This window comes from Hylobates moloch, unplaced genomic scaffold, assembly GCF_009828535.3.
Source record: "Hylobates moloch isolate HMO894 unplaced genomic scaffold, HMol_V3 SCAFFOLD_3, whole genome shotgun sequence".
Taxonomy (NCBI): domain Eukaryota; kingdom Metazoa; phylum Chordata; class Mammalia; order Primates; family Hylobatidae; genus Hylobates; species Hylobates moloch.
In genome coordinates, this window is record NW_026652278.1 from 131,928,753 (window position 1) to 131,950,165 (window position 21,413).

The 21,413-nt window shown below is 42.3% G+C and overlaps 1 protein-coding gene across 2 annotated transcripts in view; it reads right to left on the reverse strand.

Moving 5' to 3' along the window:
- Positions 1-16,567: 16,567 nt before the first annotated feature.
- The window catches only part of TBC1D9 (TBC1 domain family member 9), a 135,149-nt gene continuing 130,303 nt past the window's right edge, over positions 16,568-21,413 (reverse strand). Inside the window, exons 19-21 of one of the 2 annotated variants that reach the window (XM_032147584.2) lie at positions 20,066-20,140; positions 19,868-19,971; positions 16,568-18,713 (exon numbers count right to left, since the gene is read on the reverse strand). In XM_032147584.2, coding sequence (XP_032003475.1) covers positions 17,991-18,713; positions 19,868-19,971; positions 20,066-20,140 — 902 coding nt within the window. In that variant the 3' untranslated portion in view covers positions 16,568-17,990. The remainder of the gene's footprint in view (positions 18,714-19,867; positions 19,972-20,065; positions 20,141-21,413) is intronic. The other variant, XM_058436773.1, reaches the window with a different exon arrangement.

Here is a 21,413-nt window from a genome sequence, read left to right on the forward strand (position 1 = left end):
AGATGAGGTTTGGGTGGGGACACAGCCAATCGTATCGACCTGTCTCCCTGAGTTTGCAGCAGTGTGCCATTTCTTTCAAAGATCTCTGAATTCTTTCAGTTTTCCTGGTACATTCGTGTGTGGTCTTGGAATAAAAGTTCACAGTGTGAATCTCCACACACTGTTCTGTCCATCCAAGTGGGAGATGCATGTTAACCCTGCTTCCTATCTGCCATCTTCTGAAGCTCTTCTCCTGACTCCTAGTTTAAATGCACATTATAGTCTATCTCCAGACCACAGTGTGGTTGAGAGCCATGGGAAATGTCTGTTTTGTGACTCTCCAAGGACGTGATTTCAGACATAACCCCGTCACTCAAACTGATACAGATAGCTTTAAGGCTCGCCTGTTCTCTGATGTGGCAGTATTGGTGCTTCTTGCAAAGCGGGGACCCCACCTTTAGGCCCGTGTAAGTGGGCGTTCATTGTGGTGGTGTTGGGCGGGTAGGTTGGCCTGACCTCAGGCCCCGGAGGAAGTGGTCAGGTGCCAGCAGAGTTGGAATGGGATAGGTAGTTCCCCAGTTCCCAGGTCCCTAGTGGGTGCATATATGCAGACCTGGTGGACAGCATATATGAGTCCTGAAGGGGCTGGACATTTGTAGCTATGTCTAGTTTTCTACACAGCTCATCCATAGTTTTTAACTTCAGTTATTATTTTTATCTGTTATGAAATTTGCATTCAATTTTTATTCCATTCTTCTCATGAAATTCTCCATCTAATTTTTATTCTTAAACAAATTAAATGCAATCTTTTAAAAGCCTGTGTGTATCTGATAATGTCAATATCTGGATCATCTGTGGGTTTGATTTTATTTCTGTTTTTCTCTCTAGTCCTGTCCCATAGTATACTTAATACACACATATGAAAAATTATATATGATCTGGATAATATTATATTCATCCAGAGAGGATGAAGCTTTTTTGCCATGCAGTGAAAATAGGCACAGCTCTTTTTATCTTTATGATTAAACTGGTTTCTGGGTTTCAGCTTTGATAAAGACTATTTTTTATTCACATGTGCTTTTTTTCCTTTTTCTTTTTTTTTTGTTTTGTTTTGTTTTGGTGAGACGGAGTCTCCCTCAGTCACCAGGCTGGAGTGCAGTGGTGCAATCTTGGCTCACTGCAAACTCTGCCTCCCGGGTTCAAGGGATTCTCCTGCCTCAGCCTCCCGAGTAGCTGGGACTACAGGCGTGTGCCACCATGCCTGGCTAATTTTTGTATTTTTAGTAAAGACGGGGTTTCACCATGTTGGCCAGGATGGTCTTGAGTTCTTGACCTCGTGATCTGCCCGCCCTGGCCTCCCAAAGCGCTGGGATTACAGGCATGAACCACCGTGCCTGGCCCATATGTACTTTTAAGATATAGATTTTCAGGAGTCCCAACTAATAGTTTGGGGCATCTTCTAGGATCTCAACTCCTTGGCAGACTCTGAAATAATTTTTATCTCCCTGTTCAGAGAGAATACCTGAAGTTTGACTCAGCTTCCTAACCTGTTGCTTTGCATGTTAAGAGTCAGAAGATGCCTTGAAGGGAAAGGGGTACCCATACAGAGTCAATTTCTCTGTATTTACATTCTCTCCAGGATTTTGGCTTCTTACATCCTTGCTCTCTTTTCATTCTCAAACTACAACTTTTATTTCTCTAACTTCAGGAGACTACCAAAATCTCTGTTCAGCATCTTCGCCTCTTTGAGAGCCTTTTTGCTTGGCTTCTGAGCCTCTTGCTCCTGCACTGATGAATAGTTGACAAATTACTTAAGAGGAAAAGTTGAGAAGAATGTGGCAATCACCTTTATGCATATTCCTAAGGACCATCCGCTCGACTGAGATTTAGCAGAAAGAAGGTAACTCTGGTTTTCAGAAAATAAAAACCCAGATATTTGAATTAGGATTCTAGTCTTTATTCTAGCCTCTTTAGGATGTTTCCAGTCTAAGATAGGATTGAGTCTAAAGAGTAATACCTATAGGAAATTTTCAAATACTTCTGTTTGACCAAGGGTGGCAAACACCTGGCACATGTGTGGCTATTTTTCTATCCGGCTCCAATGGTGGTTCTGGCTAAGTGATCATGGAACCCTTTTTTGTGACTCCAGAAGATGTGTTAGAATCCTTACCAACATAACACACAAGCCAGGACTTGGCTTACACAATGAAACTTGTCAGACATGCCTGCCTTCGGCATTAGGCTTGCAATTGGGGTACTTGTCACGAGGTGAATAGTAATGTCATTCAGGGTGTCAGCCCAAGGCTAGAGTCATTGATTAATGTCTGGTTGTGCACAGCATTGGTACAGGACCCAGTCATATAACTAAGTGTCTTCTCCACCTCTTCTTGATCCTGCTTATTGTAAATGAAAAATAAAATTCCAGGTCCCTCAACCATCTGAATGGATCCCTTATCTCAACCAAGGGCATTCCAAAGTTAACCTGAAAAACTAGTTTGGGCCTTGATGGGAAGGGGGTGTTGGACATGCCTCATTATACCTCCTCCCTTTCAGAATTACTGATGTAACAAATTCATTAAGTCTGATAAACATTTACATTCTTTTCTCCCTGAAGCCTTGCTACCTGGAGGCTTCACCTGCATGATAAAACCCTGGTCTCCACAATCCCTTATCTCAACCTGGACGTTCCTTTCTATTGGTTCCAAGTCTTTAGATAATAACCAAATGCCAATCGGAAAATCTTTGAACCCACCTATGACCCGAAAGCACCCCCCTACCCACCACTTCCAGTTGTTCCACCTTTCCAGACTGAACCAATACACATCTTAACATGTATTGACTGATAGCTTATATCTTCCTAAATTACGTAAAACCAACGTGTAGCCTGACCACCTTGGGCGCATGTTCTCAGGACTCCTGAGGGCTGTGTCACGGGCCATTGCTCACTCATATTTGGCTCAGAATAAACCTCTTCAAATATTTTACAGAGTTTGACTCTTTTTGCTGACATTATGTATAGTGGTAGAGTCCAATGGTGAGTTTGTAAACTGATTTCATACTAATGAATTAGTATTGTAGTCCCTTTTAAAAGAAATATTGCTAATCCAAGCTGGCCTACTCAAAGCATGTTTGGGTCGGGGAAGAGTACACGTGGAGGCCCTAGGCCCACCCCCCACCATTCTGTATCTCACTGTGGATGGTGTTGTGCACGTCGATCTGGCACCCCAGCTTATATATCGAGGGTCTGTAAACAATCCTCCCAACAGGCAACTCCTAGGCACCCTTCTGCCCAGGGTGCCATGCCTAGGTACATGGCTCTGCTCTCACGAGCATGAGGAGAAGATTGGGCAGGTCCTAGGAGGGGCTCAGAGCTGTTTGGGCAGGGTAATGGGATTCTGGTTACCAGAGTGTGGTCTAGACAAGGCAAGTGGCACAGTCCCCCTGACAACAGTCTCCTTGGTCCATCCAGAGCAGTGCGTGGTGGGGGCAGCATAGTCAGAGTGGGTGGACAAAGCAGAGCTCACTAAAGCCTGAGGCCCAAGGCAGGACACCAACTGCCCACGCCTGAGGACAGTACGAAACCCAAATCGCTCTGCCTAGTGGCATTTCAGGCTATATTATAAATAGATATTGAAAAATACAGGCAGAGTGAAGAACAGGTAACTCAGGGTAGTCTGCCCACGGGCTTAGCTTCACTAAGCCATTTTACTAATTTTCTTCCTTTCCTCTTCTTGGGATTCAGAGAGCTCACAGAAATCTCCAGGCTTGTTTTTTTTTTTTGACTCACAAGACTTTCAAATTGGCAGCTGCAGTTAAGTGAGGAGGGAGGGAAAGAAGATAGAGATGGGAGTCCATTTAGGAAGGGCAGAGATTTGTGTGGGGAGGGAACATTTATTCCCAGGAGAGGGCTCCAGTGATCTGTGCTCTGCGTTGCTGACTCTTTTGCCACTCTTCCCTTTCTACCCCCTCCCCAGGATCTCAAATTACAGACTTTAAACTGGGCTTAGTATGTCTTCCCATTTCCAAACTGTCCGTCTATAGATGGGGAAGGGAAACCGTAGAAAATATCCATGGAAGTGTAAACAAGTGACTGTGTTACCTGCTGACGCCTGGTTCAGGTAGCTTGGCCCTGTTGCTCCTCTCAATACCTTGGGGTCAGTCAGAGCCAAAGGTGACAATCAGAAATAGGATGTGTAGGCTGGGCGCGGTGGCTCACGCCTGTAATCTCAGCACTTTGGGAGGCCAAGGCAGGTGGATCACTTGAGGTCAGGAGGTCAAGACCAGCCTGGCTAACATGGTGAAACCCCATCTCTATTAAAAGGTGTGGTGGGGGACACCTGTAAACTCAGATACTCGGGAACTGAGGCGGGAGAATTGCCTGAACCCGGGAGGCAGAGGTCGCAGTGAGCCAAAATCATGACACTACACTCCAGCCTGCGCAACAAGAGTGGAATTCCGTCTCAAAAAAAAAAAAAAAGATGTGGAATGTGTAGCTGGGTGCTGTGGCTCACACCTATAATCCAAGCTACTTGGGAGATTGAGAGTTCAAGACCATCCTGAACAACATAGCACGACCCCATCTCTTAAAAAAAAAAGGATAAGAAAAGAAACAGAATGTGAAAGTCTCTAAGGGGGCTGGCCTCCTTTACTCTTGATGTTCTTGAAATTTGGCCTAGCTCTTTTACTTAGTGAGCTCTTTATGTCCTTCTCCCACTTGCATACAATTCTCTCTCTCTCTCTCTCTCTTCGTCTCACCAAATCCGGGAAAGAAAATTATCCCACTTTGTGTGCTGGTGGTGTTGTCTGTGAGCTTCTTAGTGGAATACTGGAAGTCCCACCCTACTTCCATCTCTCTGACAAGGTCCAGGCTGTATTGTTTTAAAAGTAACACCCTTGGCTGGGTGCAGTGGCTCATGCCTGTAATCCCAGCACTCTGGGAGGCCGAGGCGGGCGGATCATGAGGTCAGGAGATCAAGACCATCATGGCTAACACGGTGAAACCCCATCTCTACTAAAAAAATAAAATAAAAAAAAATTAGCCAGGCGTGGTGGCACGCACCTATAGTCTCAGATACTCTGGAGGCTGAGGCAGGAGAATTACTTGAATCCGGGAGGTGGAGATTGCAGTGAGCTGAGATCACGTCACTGCACTCCAGCCTGGCAACAGAGCAAGGCTCTGTCTTAAAAAAAAAAAAGAAAAGAAAAAAAGAAAAAAAAGTAACACCCTTGAATCCTTAAATGATTGTCTCATTTAATTTGGATCATTTTGACCTTTAAGTTTCTTTATTCAGATCTTTAATGTTTTTAAGGGAGTTGTTAAAAGAGGAATTGAGTTTGCTTCCTTTGCAGAGAAACTTAAAAGTGTGCCATGACACTGAGTGCCCTTGGAGAGGGGGAGATCTTTGGAAGGTTGAAGGGTGATCTTACCTAGAAGGTGCTTTTGTATGTGATTGTAGAGGGGGCAGAGAAAAAAAATGGCCTCCACCCATTGTGTTTCTCCATGAGCTATGACTGTGAGTGAGGCCACCGGGGAGTCACCTGTTCCCACAGGCTGGCGCTCTGATGGAAGAGTGCCAGTTAGGCAGGCCGCGGAGGAGGGCTCTGTGACCCATGAGACACTGGAACTGCAGGAATATGACATTGGCAGTGTTTTAGGAGGGGATTTTGCCAGCTTAAGGCCATGAACCCAAGAGGAAATTAGATTTTAAGCAGAAATAAAATCCTGTGGAAATATTTAATGTTAGGTAATGTTTGCATCATGAAGGACATCATCTCTCTTCCATTGAATCTTTTCCTCTTTTTGTCCGTGGCTTCCTGTGTCTGTAATAGAATAATCCATTGTCTCTGCTGAGTGCTCTCTGGAGCAGAAGCTTTTGTCAAGCTCTTCTTGATATCATTTCAGTTACACTTGAATTCAAAGCTCTTCCCTCTTTTTTTTTTTTTTTTCCTAAATGTCTCTAGCATTAAGGGAAGAATGGATCCTTTTAGTTTTGATCACAGAAATAAAACTTCAATCAGAATATGTTGAATGCTGGCTTCAAATTTAGTCACCAGGAATGGTCTTTAGCCCAACATTACCCCCTAGTGGGATAATATAGAATAGATATTAATGAGGTTATGTGGGATGCATTTGAATGGGTGTAACTACATGCCCTGGCTTGGGCCTGCTCTGTGACAGATACAAGTGGCTGTTAAGGCCCCATGGAAAAATGCATCTCCCCAGCTCTTTGGAAAGCCCCTGGCCTTCAGTGAGCGTGGAGCAATTCATTCTGCTTAATAAGCTCCTCTTTCTCTTTCATTTTATTCTTTTGTTGTTGTCATAGTGAGTGGCATTTAAGAGCTGGAGAAACAAAGCACAGAAGTCATATGTAAAAAGTGTAACAGATTTGATTTCATAAAACATGCACACTATCATATAATGCACGACACCAAAAGTTAGGAGGCAAATTCAAAAGAAACCTAAAGGAACAATAAACATTGTTTAAAGTAGCCCATACATGTGTAAAATATTATGTATCAGTTTAAAAAATGCAACTGCTTCACTGTGAAAGGAATTTGAATTAAAATGAAATATCATCTTTTATCCATCAGATTAGCAAGATAGAAAGAGTGTTAATTTCAAACGTTGCTGAAGGTTTGTAAGAAGGGAGCACTAGCTGTTGATGGGAATGTAAACAAGTGAAGGACTTTCGAAGGCAATTTGACAGGATCTGTCATGACTTTAAATGGACATATGCTTTGATCCAGCAAGTTTACCTTTTCAATTCTATCCCCAAAAGATATTCTTATGTATGTCACAGATCTCTTTACAGTAATATTCCTTGCCACAATGTTTATGATAAGAAAAGCCTACATATAAGTAAAAGTCCATCAACTGAGACAGAGGGTGGGGCAGCATAGGTGTAACTAAATGAATTATGGAACATTTCCTTTTCACGGAATACTGTGCTGACATTAACATAAATGAGACAGAACTCCATATACACCTATGGAAAAAATCTCCATGACCCGTAGGTGAAAAACGAAATCACAGAATAACTTTTAGTTTGATTCAATTTTTGTGTGTATGTTTTAAAATTGCGTATGTGGCCAGATGTGGTGGCTCACGCCGGTAATCCCAGCACTTTGGGGTGCCGAGGCGGGTGGATCACAAGGTCAGGAGATCAAGACCATCCTAGCTAACATGGTGAAACCCCGTCTCTACTAAAAAATACAAAATATTAGCCAGGCGTGGTGGCGGGTGCCTGTAGTCCCAGCTACTTGGGAGGCTGAGGCAGGAGAATGGCATGAACCTGGGAGGCAGAGATTGCAGTGAGCCAAGATCGCACCACTGCACTCCAGCCTGGGTGACAGAGTGAGACTCTGTCTCAAAAAAACCCCACAAAAAACGCGTATGTGTATGTAGACACGTATAGAAATTTCTAGAACAAATGAAATTCAACCTATTAATGATACTTACCTCCAAGGAGAGAAGTAGGAGTACAGAAGTTAATAAAGGAAGACTTTCTTTCTACATAACTTCTTATTGGTCAATCTGGGAATTCATTTTGCTGTGTCTGTGTATTACTCGTATGGAAAAAAGTAAGCAAAAATAAACACTATTATGTGATATTCATACAGATGCACGATGTTTCAAAGGAAACTTCTCTACTATAAGATAAAGAGAGTTTAAATTTAGCATAGCGGCAAGGCTAAGCCCAGTGACAAGTCCTTCATCAATTGTCTTTTTTTTTTGTTTTCAAGAAATCGCAACACATGGGTAAACATTGTGCTGGAGAAATGAGTGGTTCTGTAATTTCCCAGATAGTCAGAATCTTTTTCTGGCCTCGTGGCTTCATCATTGCCTGAGTCAGCATTGTGTACTCAGGGCCCCTAGAGTGAGCCACGGTGAACCAGGTGGTGAGAGTTGCAGGGAGTGACGGTGTAGGCTGAGGACTCCAACTACTGTGTCTCTTCACAGCAAACACCTGGACATGGGCAAGCCACCCAAGAGACAGTTTTGCTCTAAAATGGTATTTTTTGCCCCTTCCCATTTGGAGCAAAGATCAAATTCCAAAGAAGATTCTGAAATATTCATGTTAACCCATGTATACTATTAAAGCTATTTCATGTTACTCATTTTAAAAAATGTTTATAATTTCATAGGTTGCTTAAGTCTTTTAGAAAATCAATATACCCAGGTTAACTCCATAGCAGCAGGTATTTACAAACTCTCTTCTTTATGAGACAAGCTGTGGAAACAACCCAGTGCCCCATCTCAAAAGATTTTGTGTTTTTATCTTTTCATAGACTCTTCCAAATATCTTCTCAGTTTATATGAGCATTTAAGAAGGATCTGGCAAGTTCAAGTATTACTTCCTTATTCATTTCCTCATCATTAAGTATAGTTCTTTATTCTCACAGTGAGAAGAGACATTGTGTTGCATTACACTGAAAATACTGGACAATTCAATACAAATTATAGAAGTATATTATCCAAATTCTGCTGCTAAGGTTTCATTTTTGGCCTTTGAAATTTCACGCTGATCACTTCTTGGTTTATACCAAACTTTCTTTCACTTTTGAAACTTGAAAAGTAAATACTCTTCCCCATTTCCCACTCTTAGGTCTAAATTTGCAGCAGGAATTGAAGGAGGGATTGAAATATTGCACCTGGCTCATAGAATTTGACAGCATGACAAAGGATGCTGTAAAATATGAACCAAAAGGGGAAAATGAATATACTGTAATACCTTGGATATTTTTGGTTCTTTACCTGTTAGAATACCAACCAGTGTTGAGAAATAGTATATACATAGGTAGTGACTGATCATAAACTTTCGTATATGCTTGTCTATTATCCTTTAGGAAGGTGGGATGGTGAGAGGCTTGAAACAGAGGAAACCATGATTACATTAAAGTTTTCGAAAGATCACGTAAGCAGTAGTTTAAAAGAATAACTGAGGAGTGTGAGAGGGAGGACTAAGGGCAAAAAATAAAATGGCGACAATCCAGCAATCTTTGTTGCAATCCAAAAAGTTTGTTTCAAACACTTGCTACAAACATTCATGCACACATAGGAAAGTGTGACATGAGGAATTTACAGACTTGCCCATTTCTATCTTGCTTGCCAACAATTAGAAGAGTAATTATATCACACACAGATTGACAAATAGCCAAAGGGCCATTTTGAAATGCTGCCTTTCAGTCTATCATTGACGCAGTGTTAGGTTGATTCCATGTCTTTGCTATTGTGAATAGGCTGGATGAAGAAAATATGATACATATACATCATGGAATACTATGCAGCCATAAAAAGAATGAGATCATGTCTTTGCGGGGAGATGGATGGAGCTTGAGCCCATTATCCTTAGCAAACTCACACAGGACCAGAAAACCAAATACTGCATGTTCTCACTTATAAGTGGGAGCTAAATGATGAGAACACCTGGACACATAGAAGGGAACAACACACACTAGGGCCTATTGGAGGGTGGGGGTGGGGAGGAAGGAGAGGATCAGGAAAAATAACGAATGGGTACCAGGCTTAATACCTGGGTGATGAAATAACCTGTACAACAAACCTCCATGACACATGTTTACCTATGTAACAAACCTGCACAAATACCACCGAACTTAAAATAAAAGTTGAAAAAAGAAGAAAAAATGAATGACTGCCTTCCGGTTACTGAAAGGAGACCCAATTAAGGAAACTATTACAGTTGCCAAGGTCAGGGACTATAAATGCATATGTAAGCTTCCATCAGAGCACCAGCCTCTGAGTTCTCCCTTTGGGTCACACTTTGAGGCAGTTGGATCATCAGATATTGGGCAAAGGTGTCAAGAAGAAGCAAGATGCTGAGAGCCTGCTCAGTCCACAACGAGCCAAGAAATGTTTTGTTTTGTTTTAAGTAAAAAGCAATCAATTTCCTTTTGTTATGTGAAGGTAATAGGATTGATACTTTTGCTTAAGGATAACTTATACAAATACAGTCTGGACTGAAGAGATAGATCAAATATTAATATATAAACCTAATAAAACCCTTCTGAACCTATCGCCAGATACAAAGCTGGACTGTCAGTGTAATTGAGAATAGACCGAGGAGCAGAGATTGAATGGTGTTTATAAAAATAATGGGGCTGGGTGCAGTGGCTCACGCCTGTAATCCCAGCACTTTGGGAGGCTGAGGTGGGCGGACCACAAGGTCAGGAGATCAAGACAATCCTGGCTAACATGGTGAAACCCCGTCTCTACTAAAAATACAAAAAACTAGCCGGGTGTGGTGGCGGGCGCCTGTAGTCCCAGCTGCTCGGGAGGCTGAGGCAGGAGAATGGTGTGAACCCAGGAGGCGGAGTTCACAGTGAGCCGAGATCGTGCCACTGCATTCCAGCCTGGGTGACAGAGTGAGACTCCATCTAAAAAAAATAAATAAATAAATAAATAAAAAATAAAAAATAAAAATAAATGGATAGGGGCTGGGCACAGTGGTTCATGCCTGTAATCCCAGCACTTTGGGAGGCTGAGGTGGGTGGATCACCTGAGGTCACGAGTTTGAGACTAGCCTGGTCAACATGGCAAAACCCTGCCCCTACCAAAAATACAAAACTTAGCCAGGTGTGGTGGCATGCACCTGTAGTCCCAGCTACTCGGGAGGCTGAGGCAGGAGAATCACTTGAATCCAGGAGGTGGAGGCTGCAGTCAGCTGAGCTCATGCCACTGCACTCCAGCCTGGGTAACAGAGTGAGACTCTGTCTCAAAAAAAAAAAAAAAGAAAAAAAAAGAATAGGGGGTCATAAACAACTGGGAGGAATCAAGAATGACATACATTTCTGGCTTCAGTTACTACATGGATATTGCTGTTATTAATTAAATAGGGAATAATAAAGGGGAAACTTTATGGGGAGAGAAGAGACCAGTTTTTGAAGTGCATATAATTTCAGGAAGTGAGAGCATTATTGTGCCTCTTTTGTTCATTGTCACTGCTGTTATTAGCACATGACACAGAGCCTGGAACACCCAAGGCACTCAATACACATGGACTAAATGAAACAGTTCCAGAGAGAAGCCTGAGCTGACTTAGTATTTGGGAGTCAGTAGTAGACAGATAGGGGTTGAAGTTATTGAAGTGAGTGCACTCTTTCAGGGCAAGCAGTGAGAAAGGAGCACCTTGGGAAGATCTTTGTGGTGCCCATCATGTAAGAGGTGGGCAAAGGAAAGCAGCCCAGGAAAGTTCACGGTGAATTTATTAGAGAAACAAAGGGGAATTGCAAAGATATTGGTGTCACAGACACCTTGAAAACGAGGAGATAATTTTAATGAGGGAGTGTCAAAAGATCTAAACACCACAGAAAGAGGAAGTAAGTTAAGAATCAGGATCTATTGGAGTTAGCAATTAGGAAACCATTTTTGCCCTCAGCAAGAGCAGTTTCAGTGCAATGGTAAATCCATGCCGAAGTGCACTGAAGTTAGACTGGAAGTGAAGACACAGAGGTGGTAAGATAAGACCACTCTTTCATGTTTGGTTGTGATGCAGTTAGATGTCAATAACTAATATGTTCCAAAGTTAAGGGATTGAGTAAATATTCTTACAACCTGAGGCTACTGTGAAGAAGATGTTGAAGATAAAAGAGGTTAAAGAGTGCTGAATTTTCCTCCAACATGGAGGAAGGAGAAAAGTAGATTGCAGGTGCAGACACATTTGCACTTGAGGGGCTCAGAGTTGAGAGCTGCAATTGATAGCTCCAATTATTTCTGTTAACTGATAATCAAATTTTCATCTAAGAGGAAGCAGGTGTGGGATTAGGGGGTTCGATGAGACAAGTAAAGAATGAAAATAGCTATTTGGGGGATTAGGAAGATTGGATCAGGGACATGGAACAATCATGGATTGCTAATTGGCATTCAGGACCTATCTGAAGATAAAAATCATAAATTGGAGTAGTACAAATCTATATCACGTAAATTTTTTCACCTCTAGCAGTGTCTGCTACTCAGCAGCCCAGATGCGAGTGAAGAAGGCAGATGCTTATAACAATTCCTGATTTGGGGTTTATAGAGTAACCACCGCAGAGGACAGACGGCAGATGCAGAGGATCCGGGCAAATTGAGTTGAGAGAGCTGAAAAGATAGTGGTGAAAGAGATGACCACAGGATCCTATCTGAATAGGAAAATCAGTGCAAGACCTCATGGATTAATAGAGGAGTTGAAGGACTAGAAGTGCTGTAGGCAAGTGTCCTGGGAATGACAGAGGTGAAAAGGTATGAGTTCATATTTCTAAGACAACAGCAGGGGATGGAAAATCACAGGAATCCAGGAAATCAAGGTTAAAATGTTTTCTGGGTTCTTGGTTTAGAGGTAGAAGTTCCCTGAATGGTAGCAAAAATTGGGGCAGAAAAGAAATGCATGAGCCAGATGCTAAAATATTTAGTGAATATCCAAGAAGGCCCAGGAAAACCCAGAAGGATGGTCGACGTGGCAGAATAGAGGAGGACAGCAATTTTTTGACATGTCTGTCATTGAGAAGTAGGATCCATCTCCCTTTCTGAATCTGACCTGGCCTGTGCCTGATTTGACCATTAGGATACGATGGATGTGCCCCACTGCTCCTTCTAGGCCTCCGAAGTGAGGGTAGGTGAAAAAGTCATCACCAACTCTTACTTGGGTTCCTGCGGTGACCTCCTAAGTGGTCTGCCTGCTTCTATCCTTGTGCTTCTACTTACAGTCATGATAGTGGCCAGAATTATTTTTAAAGCCTTGGTCGGGTCATGTCTCTCCTCTGCTCAGAACCCTTCAGTGGAGGCCGTCTCCCTCAGAGTTAAGGGCCATCTTGTCGTTGGTTCCTTATTACCTCTCTGCCATCATTGCCCGCCACCTCCCCTCACTCATTCTGCTCCATCCAGAGCTTCCTTAATGTCCCTCAAACTTACCAGGCGCACTCCCACTATCGGGCTTTTGCGCTTGCAGTTTCTTCTGTCTGCAAAGCTCTTCCTCCAGTCATCTCATCTGCATGGCTTGCTCCCTTGACTTTTACTAAACAGTCATCTTCTGTGAAAGGTCTTCATGAATCACCCCATCTAAAATTTCACCACCTTCCCAAGCCCAGCATTTCTAACTTGGTTCCCCACTGTGTTTGTTTTATTGCATATGCCACTAACATAAGATATATGGTACTTACCTTGCTTATAGTCTGTCTCCGTTATTAAAATAGAATTTCCCTTAAGGACAGGGATTGTGTTTGGTCATTGTTATTTGCTGCTGTACTCTCAGGGCCTAAAACAATATCTCACACAGTAGGTGGTCAATAGTCATGAAGTGAATGAATTCACCAGACCTATTCTAGGGCTCAAAAGATTATTTCCAGGCCAGTCCTAGGATGTGGCATGAATCTAGCTGTTACTTTTTCCTTCAGGTATTCTAAGAGCTACAGGATTTAGCTTTGCAGAGTTCTTCTAGCTTCTCTGTGAAGGGTGAGGGGAGGAAGTAGTTATGAATCCAGGAAGCCCTAATAATCTACAGCTTGGCCCTCTGCCGTCTGCCTCTAGCTGCTGTGCAGACCTGTCTGCCTGGCAGCCGGTCGTATTAACAAAGCCTACAGAAAGAGAATCCTAGTCTTAGCCTACTCTACTCACTTGTGTCTAACGATAAATTCCTTTGTCTGACTCCTGTGCTTTCCTTTTAAAGAATTAGACTGTCAAGAGCATGTTAAACAAAAGGCACAGGGGCCTAAACATTATGTAAAGGAGTCATTTTAAAGCAGAAAATAGTATGAAATGCTTTCTACTCAACATATCAATTGTTATTCTTTTCAGGTTAGAAGTTGAATCCGTAACGAAAGAGCCTTTTTACAGGATGGGTAATGACGAATACACAACCAGAGGAGCCCTTAACCGGAAGTGGAAATAAGGCAGCTGCCAACACCTCCACTTCAGTTTCCCTGCTAGGTTCAAGAAGCAGAATCTCTTTAAGTTCAGGCTCCTAGACAAAGCTTCAGCTGGAGACCAGACCGAGGCTACTCTACCGAGATTGGGAGGTTCCTATAGAGTCTCTGGGGCTAGGAAAGTGAGGAGGACAAGCCTCATTACCCTTCCTAAAGAGGTTTGCCCTGAAGAGGGCAGGCTACGGGAGTTGCTCTGTGCCCAGAAGCCAGGGTGCTCGGCCTGTGTCACCTTGGTGGGGGTGAGGATGCTGTTGGGACATGAGTCTCCTTATTGCCCATGGCTCTCTTTGTGGTACTACCACATAGCTTATCCTGCTCCTCCCTAGAATCAGTTTTGAAGTGGTGCTGAAGCAGTGATATTCTTAGATCTGTGGTTTCTCTGGCATCATCCCTTCCCTCCATCCACACTCTACAAGGTTTGCTTTGTTCCTTTTCTGTAGCAGTAGCTTTCTCTTTTGCTTGTTCTTCTGTGAGAGCTCCACTGAGGCCAGAACCCAGTGCTCTGGAGCAGGAACCTCACTGGGATATAGACACTGGGCCTTTCCTCTGCACCGGTGTCATCATTATTATATTAGCATGGGAAGGACTGAGAGCTGGGGGTCAAGAGGCCAGAGAAGATGATAATGGCTGGGCATGGTGGCTCATGTCTATAATCCCAGCACTTGGAGAGGCCGAGGTGGGTGGATCACTTGAGGTCAGGAGTTCGAGACCAGCCTGGCCAACATGGTGAAACCTCATCTCTACTAAAAATACAAAATTAGCTGGGCATGGTGGCAGGCACCTGTAATCCCAGCTACACAGAGGCTGAGGCAGGAGAATTGCTTGAACCCAGAGGCAGAAGTTGCAGTGAGCCGAGACTGTGCCATCACACTCCAGCCTGGGTGACAAAAGCAAAACTCCATCTCAAAAACAAAAACAAAAAATCCCCCACAAAACAAACAAAAACCCCCCAAAAAACAGAGAAGATGGTAAATCACTTTGAAATCAAAGAGAATAATCCATGGAGACACGAAAAGTACATAACACAACCATGAACAACTAGAAACGTATCGCCTGTCTTCTGGAAGCTGAGGGTGAAATGATTCCCCCAGGATGTTCTTCTGATGTAGCGAATGAGCTGACCAGCCTATTTGTCTCATAGACAAAGCTGGAAATTTCAGCTCAAGGGTTCAGGCTCCTCCCTGTGCATCCTTTAGAAGTAAACACAGACTAAAGCCTGCCATTATGCAGTATATTGCTGCTGTGATGAAAAGCACTATGATGTGCTTGAACGAATAAGGACAAGATTGCAACAGAATTCTCAGCATATTAATAGAGACATAGGCTTTCAGAGCGACTTGCTACTCGTTTACTGTCTCTTTCTCAATGACAATGGAAAATGCTGGCTCCTCTTCTATATCCAGGGCTACACATTTAAACAAAACACTCTTATTTCCCGCTCAATGCTATCTTTGATTTTGGCAAAGTACAGGTGGGTAAGAGTATCAGATTTTCAGTTATTTCTTGAGGCATATTTAAGACCTCAAAGATAAAAACACACGGAGTCATGTGTAATAATCTTAGAGTCCAGTAAATGACTAGCTACTTGATTAAACCAACTGGCATTATAGCATGCTAATAAGGATTAAACAGATGCATTTTCACCGTTATTACTTACATGGAATGAGTATTTTTTTTTGTTGTTGTTAACTTTTATTTTAGGTTCAGGGGTACATATGAAGGTTTGTTATATAGGTGAACTAGTGTCATGGGGGTTTGTTGTACAGATTATTTTGTCACCCAGGTACTAAGCCTATTAACCAATAGTTATTTCTTTCTGCTCCTCTCCCTCCACCCACCCTCCACCCTCAAGGAGGCCCCAGTGTGTGTTGTTCCCTTCTCTGTGTCCATGTGTTCTCATCACTTAGCTCCCACTTACAAGTAAGAACATGCAGTATTTGGTTTTCTGCTCCTGCATTAGTTTGCTAAGGATAATGGCCTCCAGCTCCATCCACGTTCCCATAAAATACGTGATCTTGTTTTTTATAGCTGCATAGTATTCCATGGTGTATATGTACCACATTTTCTTTATTCAATTTGCCATTGATGGGCATTTAGATTGATTCCATGTCTTTGCTATTGTGAACACTGCTGTAATGAACATTCACATGCATGTGTCTTTATAGCAGAATGATTTATATTCCTCTGGGTATATTCCCAGTAATGGCATTGCTGGGTTGAATGGTAGTTGTTTTTAGCTCTTTCAGAAATTGCCACATTGCTTTTTACAGTGGTTGAACTAAGGTACGCTCCCACCAATGGTATATTTGTGTTGTTTTCTTTACAACCTCGTCAACATCTGTTCTTTTTTGACTTTTTAATGACTGGTGTGAGATGGTGTCTCATTGTGGTTTTGAAGACAGACATGCAACCAACAAGCATATTTTAAAAAGCTCAATATCACTGATCATTAGGGATAAGCATTTTGTTAGATAATTGATAACAATTGTATTCCTTATTTTAAATATAGTCATTGATATACTACAAATTGTATTTCTCTCTATATGTTTGCCTATAAAATTTATTTACTTAATCAAAATGGTTGCCTGATACAATTTCCCCTGCAAAAGTTGTCAAAAGAATAATGTTATTGCCTCAGGCAGGAACTCAAGCACAAAGATAAAAAGCTGTATCTGAGTATTTGATGTATTTTATTTGTTCACATTTAGCCTATTTGAGGTTAGCACTACTTCATTTGACAGTTTAAAAATCATCCTGTAAACAGAATAAAAAACAACAGCAGCAATAGCTAAAACAAGGACACAATGTATAATAAAATAAAGGAATGTGTTGAAAGAAATATTCCAAAGAAGCAAAGGAAATGAGACCATGATTATGAATTCAACAATCAGAAGAAAAAATCGTCCAACATCTGTAAAAAGCAAAATCACAACAGTAATAAAAAAGAAGCAAGAATTCAAAGTGCAGGTGCGCTAGTTTTCATTTCCACATCCATTCAGGAAATAGAGCATACTATTCTTTTATATAAAGTGACAAGTTCTGTTTTTAAAACATTCATTTACATTATCTTGCAGATTTTTTTTCAGTTTACATTATCTCTACATTGATTTGATGGAAAGATGGTCATATGCGATATGTGGTATAAATTTCTTAAATCTATGGAGAATACGGAAATGGTAAAGTTGACTGTTTTACTTATGCTTTTTTTTGCAGTAAGAAGCTAAACATCCAGTATCAGAAGTGTCAGTACTTTTACTCTTTCAAAAACAAAAGCAAAGCAAAAGCAAAAACCTGTCATGAGCCCTCTGTCTTTGCTGCTACTTTCAGATTCTCTGTGACAAAAGACTGTTACTTTTCAATGAATTCTAATGAGTTGACGTAAATAATCAGAACAATTTCTTAAATGCAAAATTGGTCTGGTATCTGTCTAAATTGGTCAAATACAAGTGTTATTCTGGAATCATGTAAAAATCACTTACTTTCATAACTGTTTAGAACCCCAAATGTTTTCCCTTTGAAGGGGAACATCTGTGGAATACGATTTTGAATAGAGGACTTTTATGAAATATGTTTGAAATCTTAAAAATATTTTTAATACTTCCTAAAGTGGTATAGGATTTACCCTCGCTGACGATGCCTTCCATTTAAGAACAGTCTTGCATTTGTGGCTTTTCATTTTCCTTACAGCTCTAATTTTATTTAAAAAGCCTGAATACACAAATGACTGCTGCCTTACTTAGCATTAAACAGTACTATTTTTTAAACCATGTATACAGCTCAACAGCAAGATTAATAAGTTATAATACACACATATCACTGACAGATTCATCTTTTTGTTTTTTAGAATTCACGAAATAAACTGTATTCTGGTAAATCCCCTCCCCGCAACAAGAGTGTACTGTACCTACATTGAGGTGTTTAAATATTTCTCCAACAGTTTTCATTGAATTACATTATGAAAACACTAGGCTTCAAGCCAGGTACTAATAAATATTTAATTTAAAAGAAAGAAAGAAAGAAAAAACTCAACACAGAAGAACATAAAAAAGTCCCCCCCCTCCCTCTCCTCCCACTCCCCTGGGAAGGCGCCCGTGTCAGCCGGACATGGCCGAGATTTCATAGTCACTGGCGGAGGTGAGGGGCTTGCCCATCATCCGGATGTTTTTTGCACTGGTAATCCTGGCCATCATGCACACGGGCTTGTCAAAGTACTTGACCAGGGCAGGCTCAGTTAAGAGGGAGGCCAGGAACTGCTCGAAGGTGATGGCCCAGTCCCGGTCCAGGCTGGTGCTCCGGGGCAGTGCCGCCGTGCCCTGGCCGCTCCGCACCAGGACCGTGTCCTCTCCGATGTCCTCGCAGTGCAGCTTGTCCTCCTCGTGGGAGCCGGCACTCAGCACCGAGTACGAGGACATGGAGCTGTCGTCCTTGGTGTCGTCGTCAGAGATCAGCATGGAGGAGCAGGCCCCGTTGTCCCGGGGCGAGGAGTCCTCCAGCTTGATGTCCTCCATTTGTCCTCCAAGGGAGTGTTCCTCGCTGTCGGGCGCCAGGCTGGCCGGCAGGGGCTCAACAGACTCCACCACGTAAGGCTGGCCTGGCCCTTTCTTGGGGAAGAGCACGCCCGGGATGCCCTGGTGGCAGGACGGCCCACTGCCTCCGCTCCCGCCCTCCTTTGCAGGCGGGGCCACGAACAGCTTGCCGACCTCCCCAATCTCCAGCAGGAGGCTGGTCACTGCTGCCGTGGCATGGTACAGCTCCTGCTCATTGGGGTCTTCGCTGAACATGTTATACATTGTCTTACACAGTTCAATGAACTGCCCCTGAAAAGCGATTTGGAAAAACACAATGTGAAATCTTGGGGGAGCAGAGAGGCAGCACTGAAGTGGACTACAAAGCCATTTAAATGGGAATGCTTAAAGATCCCTGGAAAGTCCTCCGCCTAGGCTGGATGGACATGTTTAAAGTCTCTTATTGATGTTTCCATTTCTGATTTTTATTTCTTTTTGAGACAGGGTCTGTCTTTGTCGCCCAGGCTGGAATGCAGTGGTGCAATCACGGTTCACTGCAGCCTCAACCTCCTGGGCTCACGTGATCCTCCCACCTCAGCCCCCCCAGGCACACACCACTATGCTCTGCTAATCTTTGCGTTTTTTGTAGAGATAGGGTTTCGCCATTTTACCGAGGCTGGTCTTGTACTCCTGGGCTAAGTGATCCTCCTGCCTTGACCTCCCAAAGTGCTGGAATTACAGGTGTGAGCCACCACACCCGGCTTATTTTCCCATTTTTTTAATTTGAAAATTTTCAAACATCTATGTAAGTCGGAATGAAAAAGTAAACATCCATGTACAGCTCACCTAGAGTCAAGAAGGACTATGTCATACATTTGTCTCAGTAACTTTTTTCTTGTTCTCTTTTTCCTTTTTGAAACGTCTTAAGGAAATCCGAGACTCATCTCTTTTCACGTCTACACACTTTAGCATGCACCTCAATTTTTCCAAGGTCAGCTCCAATCCCTCCTCCCATGACACATGCCCCATCTCCCTGGACAGAAGTAATGCTTTAATGCTTTCAGTCTCCACCCAGATGACTTCTGTTCTTCAATTACAAAACTTAGCATTTTCAGCCTATAATTATTTATATTGTTTTTTTCTTCCTCATTTCACCAGGTTTTTAAGGAAAATGTGCAGACACCTTTATAGCTAAGCACGGTGATCCGAAAACAGCAATGTGTTTGTCTTTCGAGTATCTGAGGGGATTTTTAATGATTGGAATAAGATGCATTTACTCTCAAAATGGAATATGTTGTGGTTCACATTTCCTCTGAGGAAGTCATTTTCTCACAATGGAGCATATTTTTGATGCATAAATACATGCACAAAATAGGTCCAAACAGATACTAATTAACGGGCCCTCTCAGTCATAGAAAAAAGAGTGTCCAGGTTTGAAGTGAATGATTTGAACTTTAAGCACTTACCTGATTTAGTTTGGGTAAATCCTTTGCATTCTTTGACTTAGATTTATTTTCTGGAGTCCACAGTCTCAAATAGTTACGATTTTCTTGGGAATTTGCTCTCTTCCCTACAACCCAAACGTCAAGAAGTAAGTGCTTACAGGCCAAAAAACAAGTGTACAACCAGCAAGAAGGTAAACATATAGAAGAGAATATCTGTACCTTTGTCCGGCTTTAGGCTCACCGTAACGAAGCCATCATCTGCACCCTGTTTGCTTCTGCTATCCAATCCAACAACTACCAAGAAATAATTGAGAAGAAAAAAGTAGAATGTTATATAATATGACCATGGAATTAGCATTTGTAGTGGAAAATAGAAGACTCTCTAGGTAGGGTTGCCTGATTTAGCAAACAAACAAACTCCTCAAAACAAAATAAGACATTCAGTTAAATTTCAATTTCAGATAAACAACAATTTTTGAGGGGGACAAGTATAACTCTGACATTAGAGGGGACATACTTATACTAAGAAAATTATTTTGTATCTGAGATTCAAATTTTACTACATGTCCCATTATTTTATCTGACAACACTATCTCCAGGTAAAGGACCTCCGCAGAATTCTTTCTCACAACTGGGGTTCAGTGTACAATAAAATGGAGGGTCAAGCACCGTGGCTCATGCCTGTAATCCCAGCACTTCGGAAGGCCGAGATGAGCAGATCACTTGAAGTCAGGGGTTCGAGACCATCCTGGTCAACATGGTGAAACCCTGTTTCTACTAAAAATAGAAAAATTAGCCAGATGCAGTGGCACGTGCCTGTAATCCCAGCTACTCGGGAGACTGAGGCAGGAGAATTGCTTAAACCCAGGAGGCAAAGGTTGCAGTGGGCCGAGATGGTGCCATTGCACTCCAGCCTGGGCAACTAGAGCAAAACTCCATCTCAAAAAAAAAAAAAAAAAAAAAAAAATTAATGGGATAATGCCACGTAGCTTTTAGTACTTAAAAAATGGTAGTGCTTGCCCAAATGAATGTTGATTTCTCTCCTGTCTTTTCCACATTATCATTTAACTTTGCATATATGAGACTGATTTTTTTTGCCAGGCCCTGCAAAAGATCAAGAACTCACTCTTTCAAGGAAATTAAAATCTATGTTGGTAGAAGAGAGAAAAAATTTTTTTTGCTAAAATGTTACGTGCTATTGGCCGGGTGCGGTGGCTCACGCTTGTAATCCCAGCACTTTGGGAGGCCGTGGTGGGCAGATCACAAGGTCAGGAGATCGAGACCACAGTGAAACCCCATCTCTACTAAAAATACAAAAAATTAGCCGGGCGTGGTGGCGGGCGCCTGTAGTCCCAGCTACTCGGAGAGGCTGAGGCAGGAGAATGGCGTGAACCCAGGAGGCGGAGCTTGCAGTGAGCTGAGATCACGCCACTGCACTCCAGCCTGGGCGACAGAGCAAGACTCCGTCTCAAAAAAAAAAAAAAAAAAAAAATGTTACGTGCTATAAAACTACTTCAGATTTATAATTTGGTACTTCAAAAATATGACTTTTAAGGAACACACTTAT